Source organism: Rhamphochromis longiceps, linkage group LG23 (genome assembly GCF_057381845.1).
Source record: "Rhamphochromis longiceps isolate RC_006_pf linkage group LG23, R_longiceps_female_GT1.1, whole genome shotgun sequence".
In the NCBI taxonomy this organism is placed as follows: Eukaryota; Metazoa; Chordata; class Actinopteri; order Cichliformes; family Cichlidae; genus Rhamphochromis; species Rhamphochromis longiceps.
Window position 1 is genome coordinate 40444704 of NC_140578.1, and position 11562 is coordinate 40456265.

General features: G+C 42.7%; 1 protein-coding gene across 1 annotated transcript; it reads right to left on the reverse strand.

Moving 5' to 3' along the window:
• Positions 1–3600: 3600 nt before the first annotated feature.
• Positions 3601–11299, reverse strand: LOC146642565 (zona pellucida sperm-binding protein 3-like). Its single transcript, XM_085398261.1, has 11 exons — positions 10910–11299; positions 10718–10820; positions 10203–10321; positions 10004–10122; positions 8937–9040; positions 8087–8264; positions 7767–7884; positions 4746–4837; positions 4526–4620; positions 3865–4002; positions 3601–3725 (listed from the first exon to the last, which is right to left on the reverse strand). Exons 1-11 carry the CDS (start codon positions 11264–11266, stop codon positions 3601–3603), a joined length of 1548 nt encoding a protein of 515 aa, XP_085254387.1. The 5' UTR covers positions 11267–11299.
• Positions 11300–11562: the final 263 nt, after the last annotated feature.

The following is an 11562-nucleotide window of genomic DNA, read 5'->3' on the forward strand; positions in this document are numbered from 1 at the left end:
TGAAAAAAAAACAACACCATCACAGCTCCAGTTGAAAATAACAGCAGTTTTCTTGTCTCAAGGAGGAATCAGCACGCTGTGGTTTCTTGTCAAAACCATCAACCAACAGGTCTGGTGTTAATACCAACTTCTGTCATCACCACCAATGTGTGCTATGAGAGGACGTCTGCAGCATACCAATGGTGTGGAACAATATTCCCCAGCACGCTCCATCTACAGCAATAATATCGTTATGGCTGCCAGACATGAGAGGACTCTCCCTGCCTGCCACTGGACACACACCATTACTTTTGATGGCCCGCGTGTATGTGTGTGTACATGAGAGTAAAAGTGGCCGTGTGCTCTGAGTGTCTGTGTGTGTGAGTGGGTGTGTGTGCACTTGTGCCCTTAGGGTCACACATCCTGTTGGGGAAAACGGCTGATTCAGGACTCTCAACCATTGTGCTTGTCAACTTGAGTCCGTGCCTCTATAACCGTTAGACATCTGTGGGTGGGCAACCATCTTCAGTATGATGATGATGATCTGATGTGGCCATAACAACACATTAACACGTTTTACACTCTGTTGACTCCTCCAAAAGCTGCAGGCTTGTTTTTTTGGGGTGAGTTTGTAAAAAACACACTTGTCTTTTCAGCCCGCATGTGGAATTTAGATTGTAATGTAGAAAAGAGCCCCATGCCGGCTAAATGAAACGTGGTAGATGTGCCGATTTACCAGAATGAAATAAAGCATCAAATGACTTCAGTTTATATTAGAAGCGTGGATGTAGCTAGGGTTCAGTTTTATTTGCCACCTGCGAACGGGAGGCTCAGCTCCACCTGTTACTTTGCGGTGTGTTGACTTTAACTTTATTTAAACTTTAGATTCAACTAAAAATAGTACAAAGATAACATTAAAATCACAATCCAGCGTCTGTGAAGCTGCACACACTCGTTCACACACACGTTAGGCACTAACTAACCATTGATATGTGATCAGCCAATCACACGGCACCAGCTCAATGCATTTAGGTATGTAGACGTGGTCAAGGCGATCTTCTGAAGTTTGAACTGAAGATCAAATTGGGGAAGAAAGAGGAAAGAAATAATTCCCTGGTCTAATGAGTCTGGAGTTCTGCTTCTGGTAGAGACAGAATTTGGCATAAACACTCTGAATCCGTCCTGCCTCGTATAAATGGATCAGGCTGCTGGTGGTATAATGGTGTGGGGATACATTTAATCACCACAGCCTACCTGAGAACTGTTGCTGACCATGTCTATGTCCACAGAGTGCCCATCTAATGATAGCAACAGACTAACACACCGTGTCACAAAGGTCACATCTCAAATTGGTTTCATGAGTTGGCTGTACTTAACTGGCCTCCACAGTCACCAGATCTCAATCCAACAGAGAACCTCTGGGCTGTGGTGGAACGGGAGATTCTCATCATCGATATGAAGGCAACCAATCTGAAGCAGCTGTGTGATGCAATCTTGTTGATGTGACCCAAATCTCTGAAAAATGTTTCCATCACCTTGCTCAGTCTATACCACAAAAGAATTAAGGCAATTCTGATTTGCACTCTCTGACTAATAAGGTGGCTGGTGATTGCAATGCCTTGCTTTTTGAGGCCAAGCTACATTCCACAGGTATCACACCAGTAAGGCTCAATAGAAATTCCAGGTGCAAATCTGTTGTGTCTGCAGTCCTAAAAAAACTTTTAGCACACAGTGTTGTTTTAAAAAAAAGAAAAAGAGGTGGTTCAGCTCAGAAGGAAATTCTTTAAAAACACAATTCTGTTATCAAAGTCAAAAATGAACGCATTTAAGAATAAAAGTTTAGATTTAACAGTGAATATGTAGGCTCAGATTACATTTCACATACATCCAAAATCTATGCCTGTACCTGAGACTTTAAGTAGAGACAAACACAACTCTACAAAGTGTTTTAGCTTATTTCAGCACCCGTGGTTTAAGTTTAGTCTAGCTCTAAATGGACTAAACAACAGAATGCAATCAGCATTTATGACTTAAAGAAGAGTATTTTTCTCTCACGCTGGCAGAGACTAAAAAGTAGAGTGAATATTAAAATAAAGCTAATGTGTCTTCTGGATGCGAGCTGCTAAGAAAATGTCAATCTCACTTTTCACATTCCCTCCAAATGGGCAAAAGTATTAGTTGCTATTTCCATTATGAAAAAGGCAAATATGTTTACCAGTGAATGCAAAGCCAATTGTGCGTCCTCAGACTGCAAAAGTAAGCCATTCTGTTGGAACATGTGGCCACTGGTTTCCTGTTCTCGCCTCTTTGTTCTCTAGCTTTTTGCAGAAAGAGGTTCGTGTCTAGTGTGTTAGTGTCCATCACTGTGCCTCAGAGTGTGCATGCTTGTCGCTGTCATGCGTCCTGCTGGTGCATCGTTAGGTATGGCTTTTTATTAGCCTCTGGTGTGCTGGAGATGGGGAGGGTGGGGGCGGTCAGCATCGCTCTGGCAGTAAACTAGCACAGCCGTCAGCCCTGCACATAGGAACAAACACCCCATTAAACCAAGGCCTTCACATATTACTGTAATAAAAGCCCCTGCTCTCGCCTTTATGGGCTTTTTAATTAGGTCTATTCGTCTTCCCGGGCTTGTGAGCAACAGTTCATGATGAGCCCCATTTCATGAATACTCCACCACTGGCAGAAAGCTGGAGGGGGGTGAATTAAAGGGGACACACACACACACAAAACAAAAAACATGAAAATGGCCCGAGTCTGAAAATATGACTATTGCTCCTGGAATGGTACTTTTTATTTTACCTCGCAGTGTGTTGTCAGTGCAGCTACTTTTACCATTTTTTTCCCCCCTCCGGAGTTCTTTGTTTTAGATGTGGATTATTACAAAGATGGAAAAATCTCAAGCAGCTCAAGTGAATTGCATGGCAGCTTGGTAGTAATGGCGTGTATTAAATTAGCTCCCAGAGAACAGGGCAGCGGCTGGACAAGCTAGGAGGGAAAAAAAAAAAAAAAAAAAAAAAAAAAAAAAAAAAAAAAAAAAAAAAATGAACCAACCAAATCATCCCTGCATGAATTTAGCAAAAAGAGTCTGCACCCAGGCTCATTTTATACCTTGAGTACTTTTCCTTTGGTGCGCTTTTACATTCTAGTTTGTTCAAAATCATATTGGATTTACAATAAAGGTCGGGCAGTGGCCACACCCGCCCTGCGCCATATGAAAACTCTGAATCACATACAGTAATGTGTTCACACCTTGAAGCAGGCTCAATGTAAGACCCTGCCTGGTATTAAAGGATACTGATTGATAGAGTAATATAAAACATGTTGTGTTAACAGTGTACATTTTATGGCCAAGTCATTTTCTCGCAAGGCTGGCCACTCCAGCACAGCCCCTTAACCACAAGAGTACCTAAGCATGCAAGCATCACTGTGGATGCCACCAAGCAGAAGTGAAAGCAGAAAAAGTTCAGCTGTGGAGAACCTTGATAACCCCCATGTTCGAATTTGGAATTTATATCCATTGCATAATGAACTTTGGTTAAATAGACCTCTGGTCCTTGATCTATACTTAAAGGGAGGAAAACAAAGATCGAGGCATGGGTATGAATGCTTTATTTTCTTAAATCAGGTGCAAACAGAGTATCCAGTGGGTTTGCAAGGGCTGCTGCAAATCACAGTGCTGGTGAAAACTAACACCACAGCAAGCGCCATCCAGACTCCACACAGCAGGGCTACTGCTGAAAACAAGGCTGAAAAAGGGAGGATGAGGACAGAAGACAAATATTACCACTTCTATTAGCAGTTGAGAGAAAACTCAAGGGAGTGGGAACAAAGTCAAGTCAGAGTGTTTTTTTTAAAACCCCTTGAGTTGTTTTGTGGGTGTCTAACCAGCTCGAGTGACTTCTTGTGTCTGCTGCAGAGAAACTGGTTCTGGAGGAAGCTCAAGCGGCTCAGTCGACCCCTCTTCCAGAACGTTCTCCTCCAGCAGGATGGGGCCAAGAGCAGCCGTCCCCTCCCACCGCAGAGCTGCATAAAAATAAGCAAATCCAATATGGGCTGGAAGGGAAACAACAATCTTCTTAGTGCATTTAGCCAGCTGAGTAAACCATTCCCGACACGACTGATTGGTTGGACAATTAAAGGGATTAACTCAAAATCAATCCACCACATAAATGGCATGTGTGCCAAATGAGTGCAAGCAAGCTCGTCTAAACACGGGTGGAACCTCTGCTTGTGTAGGTTTGTGGCTGATTGCATTATACTCCATATGAATGCATTTAAACTAAATACAAAAAAGTACTTCTAAAATATGTATGTTTGCTACTTTTATGGCATTTTAGACAGCCTTGTATCAGCTAGTCACAGCCCCTTAACAAAAAACACCTTTTTAAAATAATGTTTGCCAAAATTAAATCAACAGATTCTGCATATGCAAATGCTTTTCATAATGAAAGTGGTTAGAATAGCATAATTCCCCCCCACTGGGCCGGCATCACATGTTCAGGACCTGTCCCAGGTTGTCATGTAGCGTCGCTTCTGCAAACTGTACCATCATTTGCTGCAAGGCTTCTTTTCCATCTCTGCGTGCCGCAGCTGGTCTCACAGCAGCTACACACCTTATTGTCTCCACCTGATGCCACCCATCTGTCCAGAGCCGAAAATGCATTGTTAGGAGGAAGCGCAGCAAAGCTTTGCATTAGCATTAGAGCCATGGCAACGAATCTGAAGGCAAACACCTGTACAGTAGAGCAATCTTTGTGTAAACTGACCTCTTGGCTTCAGACAGGAATGAGCAGGCTTTGTGCTCCGAGTCGACGGGTGCAGAGACTGGCGTTGCTTTCAGCTGACATGTGATGTAGAGCTATGAGAAAGTTAAACGACATGGAAATGTATTAGTGTTCAGAATGGATGTGCTATTGCTGTGCAAAATATGACAAACTGCATCAGTAATCCTGACAGGTATGGAGAGCCAAAATTTAGTGATTTATTTACTTCAGTACTCGTGGGCAATATACAGTAGCTTGCAAAAGTATTCGGCCCCCTTGAACTTTTCCACATTTTGTCACATTACAGCCACAAACATGAATCAATTTTATTGGAATTCCACGTTAAAGACTAACAAAAAGTGGTGTACACGTGAGAGTTGGAACGAAAATCATACATGATTCCAAACATTTTTTTACAAATAACTGCAAAGTGGGGTGTGCATAATTATTCAGCCCCCTTTGGTCTGAGTGCAGTCAGTTGCACATAGACATTGCCTGATGAGTGTTATAGACTAAATAGAGTGCACCTGTGTGTAATCTAATATCAGTAGAAATACAGCTGCTCTGTGACGGCCTCAGAGGTTGTCTAAGAGAATATTGGGAGCAACAACACCATGAAGTCATAAAGTTATTGAGAAATTTAAAGCAGGCTTAGGCTGCAAAAAGATTTCCCAAGCCTTGAACATCCCACGGAGCACTGTTCAAGCGATCATTCAGAGATGGAAGGAGTATGGCACAACTGTAAACCTACCAAGACAAGGCCGTCCACCTAAACTCACAGGCCGAACAAGGAGAGCGCTGATCAGAAATGCAGCCAAGAGGCCCATGGTGACTCTGGACGAGCTGCAGAGATCTACAGCTCAGGTGGGGGAATCTGTCCATAGGACAACTATTAGTGGTGCACTGCACAAAGTTGGCCTTTATGGAAGAGTGGCAAGAAGAAAGCCATTGTTAACAGAAAACCATAAGAAGTCCCGTTTGCAGTTTGCCACAAGCCATGTGGGGAACACAGCAAACATGTGGAAGAAGGTGCTCTGGTCAGATGAGACCAAAATGGAACTTTTTGTTCAAAATGCAAAACGCTATGTGTGGAAAACTAACACTGCACATCACTCTGAACACACCATCCCCACTGTCAAATATGGGGATGCCAGCATCATGCTCTGGGGGGGCTTCTCTTCAGCAGGGACAGGAAGCTGGTCAGAGTTGATGGGAAGATGGATGGAGCTAAATACAGGGCAATCTTGGAAGAAAACCTCTTTGAGTCTGCAAAAGACTTGAGACTGGGGCGGAGGTTCACCTTCCAGCAGGACAACGACCCTAAACATAAAGCCAGGGCAACAATGGCATGGTTTAAAACAAAACATATCCATGTGTTAGAATGGCCCAGTCAAAGTCCAGATCTAAATCCAATCGAGGATCTGTGGCAAGATCTGAAAACTGCTGTTCATCTAATCTGACTGAGCTGGAGCTGTTTTGCAAAGAAGAATGGGCAAGGATTTCAGTCTGTAGATGTGCAAAGCTGGTAGAGACAGACCCTAAAGGACTGGCAGCTGTAATTGCAGCAAAAGGTGGTTCTACAAAGTATTGACTCAGGGGGCTGAATAATTACGCACACCCCACTTTGCAGTTATTTATTTGTAAAAAATAAATAAATAAATAAATGTTTGGAGTCATGTATGATTTTCGTTCCACTTCTGTACACCACTGTGTTGGTCTTTCACGTGGAATTCCAATAAAATTGATTCATGTTTGTGGCTGTAATGTGACAAAATGTGGAAAAGTTCAAGGGGGCCGAATACTTTTGCAAGCCACTGTACATTCCTACCTTCACTTATGATAACGGGATCTGGGTAGTAACCAAAAGAAGGAGACTATGGATACAAATTGCAGAAATAAACTTGTTCTAAAAAGGTGGTCAGGTCTCTCCTTTAGACATTTGATGAGTTTTGTCATTCAGGAGGAGATTAGGGTAGAGTTTATACTTCTCCATATCAAAAAGGAGCTAGTTCAAAAAAGTTCAGGCATCTGGAAACTACCCAGATGAGGCGTTTTGAGTTTGTAACCCTGGGATCAGGCCCCGTGGCAGACCCAGGACCTGCTGGACAGATTATATCTCTAGAATTACTTGGGAATACCTCATCGTTCCCCCAGAAGAGCCCGTGTATACAGAAGCACATGAGAAATGTAGAAGGAAGAAATGTAGGAAACGAGAATTCTGAAATAAACCTTCAAAACAATTAAATATAATTATAATTACTTCCTATTGCATTTCCTGTCTAACAAAATAAAACTGTAATTATTTAAATATAAATGGAAAATTCTAAAGATACAAAAAGGAAGAGACGGGTAAATAAAATGAAAACTTGATTTAAAATTCATAAAATTAAAGCAAATACAAATAAATACGAAACATAATTCATATAAGCTTTCCTCCAATTCCTTTGGATGTCACTGTGGTGCATTTCATAACGAATAATTTCTTTATAACCTTTTAATTTTGGCACTCTTTGTCCTCCACAGCCCGGTGTTTTCACAAACAACGTTAGCCCGTTTCGCATTAGCACATCAATAGCAAAGTTTTTAGGCTCTTATGGATTCAAAGTGGCTTGCTGCATTTGGGAGGTAACGGTTTCTAAATGGCAAACTGATCAAACTTAATGTAATGTTACGATCCAACGCTGACGTAAAAGGCACACAAGAAAAGCTTTTCTGGAGTTGATACTGGCTCATATTTATGGCAGGGATCCTAAACCTATAAAATGGTTATCAATGGTTACCACAAAGGGCATTCATTTCCTCCATTTCCACACAAAGCTTCTGAGGATACTGTAGCCTTGAAACAACACTTTCAAAACACATATATTAGGTGTCGGCTTGCTATATATAAAAACTAACAGAAGGCAAGGAGAAAAAAGTGGTTAAACTAACACCTCAGGTGCTGCAAATCGCACCTCTCTATAGTAGCTTCAGGATACGTGATCAGTAGTTTCAAAACTGCATAAACATCTTTATACTACTTACAGTCTTCCTGTCGTCTTGGTGGAACCTGAAGGCCTTCAGCTGGAAGTGGAGTTTATCCTCGTGGCTCCTCGGCATGAAGTAAGACTTGGATCCCGTCAGCTTAGTGTCAGTTAAACATCTCATGTTTGGAAAAAAAGAACAGGTGTGAGTTTTACATGCATAAATCTGCTGATTATATGCACCATTTGTTACACAACTGTAACCCTAACAGTAAGTCTTGATTATTATGTCTAGCGGACTCTTTGAAACAAAGACAGGCAGTGACGTATTTAGTGTCACTTTAAGGTACAGTATTCCACAGACGATCCACAGCTTCTCACCCGTGGTTGTTAATGAGGCTGTATCTGGGTTGTGAGTATGGATCTGGGTTCGCAGTGGCCACGCAGCTGTCCACGTAGACCCTCAGAGGTACGTGGTTACCCCTGAGGACCGCCGCCTCAATGTGCATCACGTCATTCAGGAAATAAACGCTGGAAGGCCTCTGCGACTGCCAGTCCTCTAATCAAATACAGAGGAAAAAAGTATGAGTGTAATGCTGGGGCCATCAATCCGATTAGATGAAACTAAAATGATGCCCGTGGGAGAGAGTGTGGCACTGTTTCAGCAGACAGTAGGATATCGGTACTGGAACAGTAAGAGAAAAATACTTTAAAGAGGACAATAAATGAATCATTAACCTGAGTAGGAAACACAAATGAGGTCTGTGCCTTTAAAAACTAGTTTAAAACTTTCATAATTTCCTTTATAACTGCATCCAGTCCAAACAGGGTTATAGTAAGTAAATCAGAGCTGGAGTACGGTTCTGCTCATATGATGACGATGATGAACACCAGTGTGGTGCGGTGCCTGTCTGCAGCGCATAGCTTAGAATTAATTAGAAAACACACAATCAGTAGTATATTGATCACTCCATTGTGCGAGTGACCCCGTCGGGTCAGCTGCGAACTACGAGGCATGTAATTTCAGCTCATCACCATGCAAAAGTTTCACTCCTGTTTATCAAGCCGGTGTTTAGCATCTTTAACAGTCGCGACGAAGACCGCGAGGCCTCAAGTGATTGCAATTACGCCTGTCGCCGGGGAAATTAGCCAGACCGGCTGGTGCACATCAAAAGTTTCTCTTCCCCTCAGAACATAAGCTCCAAGTTTGTCATTTCTGACCTGCCCTCACCTGTCATGAGATGCAGGGAGAAGTGCAGCCGCTGTTCCACTTGCATGAGGGACGCAAACGGCTTCGAGGTGGGTCTCAAGGCATCGCTGTTTACGTAATGCCTCCTGTGAAGACAATTACAGGAAGGAGGGGCGTTTCACTCAAGAGAGCCCCATCAAGGATGAAGAATATTCACGCCACGGACAGAAAGATAGGAGTTAAACATCTGCAGGTAAACATACCTATAAAAAAGGGGTTTGTGCATGGCTCACCAAGGCGAGTTTAGGGGCATTTTTAGTACTATATACTGTAGGATGAACTTTAAACCAGTTTAAGCTACAGTTCTCCGTTACTGGTGTGAGACATCATGCATCCTGACACCTATAGATGGTAATACTGACACGGTGCTACAGATTCATAAGCCCTGGAGGTAACTCTGTACAACCTGTGCTAACAGCTAGATTTGTATACTCTAGGAAATTTGGACGACCATCAGGCTCAGGGAAGTGAAAGTAATGAGAAAGGAGGGTGAATTCCTCTTGGTACAAAAGGTCTAATGATTGCATAAATGTCAGTTGAAAAAGATAAATATCTTTATGTTTCAATCATGTGGTACAACTTTTATTGAATATAATATGATTCCTGCCTCTTTCCCCTCACCCCGAACCGGTTGCTACAGATGGCTGCCCTTCCTTAAAGCTAGTACTTCTGGAGGTTACTTCCTGGTAAAAGGGAGTTTTCCTTCCCACTGTAGCAAAGTGCTTGCGCATAGAGGGTTGCCTAATTGTTGAGGTTTTCTCTCCATTACTGCATGGTCTTTACCTGACAATATAAAGCATCTTGGTGTTGTCATTTGCTGCTATACAAATAAAAATGAATTAAACTGAATATTTAGAGAAAAAAAAAATGGCACTTGTGCATAGCTGCCTTAGGTTTGGTCTCTCCTATCCATCCATCCCCTCCAGCAACAGAGAGAAGGCAAAATGCTGAACTCATAGCTTCTGACATCACATTGATTACATTTATCCTTTTACAGACATTTAGAATGAATCTCTAACGAGCATGGGGGGTAAACCACAAGGCGTTACCTTTTGTAGTGGCACTGAATTACCACTTCAACAGGGTTGGTCTTTAAAATGAAAGTGTTGCTAATCGGAGTCGGAGAGTACATCAGAGTAAATGTGTAGATGATGGCTTCTTCAGTCATCTGAAGAAAGTATTAAACAGTTAAGAGTGAAGTGAAATGCACAATAGTAAATAGGCCTGAGAAAACGGAGCGCCACACACCGTCACTGTGCTGCCGCAGCCCTCCAGCTCTGTTTGAAACCCCAGGACGAGTTTCTCAGTGTCTACCGCAGCGCAGTCTCCTAAGGTCAGATCACTCGGACGGATCAACTGACCGTTTCCTAAGAACAAAGCGGAGAAGGCGCAGCTTAAATCGAGACCATTACCTGAGGCCATTTTATTCTTCAGTCAATAACACTCACGAGGAGTGGAGGTTCAGCCACAGGACAAACAGAAAAGTTTCTTAATGCACTGCTGTAAAATCAGCATTCGAGCACCCGACAGACAAGCCGAATGCCCCTTCACAGAGTGAAGAAATAAGAGGAAACGTAATATTGATCACCGAGACCATTGTCTGTGCCATTTGCGGTAATCAGCAGTGAGTATCCCATCTTCACTGTTCCATTCAATTTTCCAATTTGGGCCTCTAATCTAAACCTTTCCTTTTTAGACATCAGAGCAGCAAAAAAAACCCCTGCAAATCCGATCAATTTAAACAAATAATGGGCAGCCATTACCTAGGAAGTTTCGCTTGACCTCAATGGTGACCTTTACTTCGCCACAGTGCACCACTACACTGTCAGCTGGCACAGGAACCTGCTCCTCAAACTTCACTGGAACCTGGAATATCATCCGAATGGATTATATAGTTCAGAGAATTCAATAATTGCTATGTAGCTGTCCAAAAATAATTTTTTTTTTTACACTACCTTTGATTTCTGCTTGACTGCTAGGTTTAGATCTGGGTCTTGTTCCTGCAATTGTGACAACTCTTGAGTTTGGACGGTCTCCCCCTGCTCCAGCTGGGAAGGTTTTTGCTTCCTGAGCTGGTGGCTCCTGACCCGGTAGCTGACAGGAAAGCCGGCTGGATCCTTTTGTTCCATCTCGCTCGAGTGACGTCCGGCTGTCTGCAGTGATCTTGGCAGCTGCGAGCTTGTTGTCACTTGTTCTTTTGGGATTTGGCTAAAAGTGTCATTGGTGCTGACGTTTAACCAATTTTGTGTAGCGAAGCAGAAGTTTCCAGCTAAGAAGAAAAGCAGAAAGCTGAACACAAACCCCAGCTCCATTAGAAGTTTTCACAAAACAAAACAGCACTGCTGTGCTTGTCTCTTCACCAGAAATCAGGTATAGGAACTTGGCACTGGCTCCACCTACTCCTAATGACTTGATTGGATTCCAGCCTGGAGTATTTCAGTATTGATTGCTGCACTTGCTCCATTATACAGCACCAAATCACAACAGCAGCACCTCAAGGTGCTTTACTGTAAGATAAAGATCCTACAATAAAACAAAGAACACTCCAAATATCAGATAACTCTCTATGAACAAGCAGTTGGTGAAAGTGGGAAGGAAAAACACCCTA

Coding starts and splice junctions, on each gene's coding strand:
- LOC146642565 (XM_085398261.1), bottom strand. CDS start 11,266: ATGGAGCTGGGGTTTGTGTTCAGCTTTCTGCTTTTCTTCTTAGCTGGA. Junction 9,041..10,003: donor ATTCAGTGCCACTACAAAAG/GTAACGCCTTGT, acceptor TTGTCTTCACAG/GAGGCATTACGTAAACAGCG. Junction 7,885..8,086: donor AGCCTCATTAACAACCACGG/GTGAGAAGCTGT, acceptor TCCAAACATGAG/ATGTTTAACTGACACTAAGC.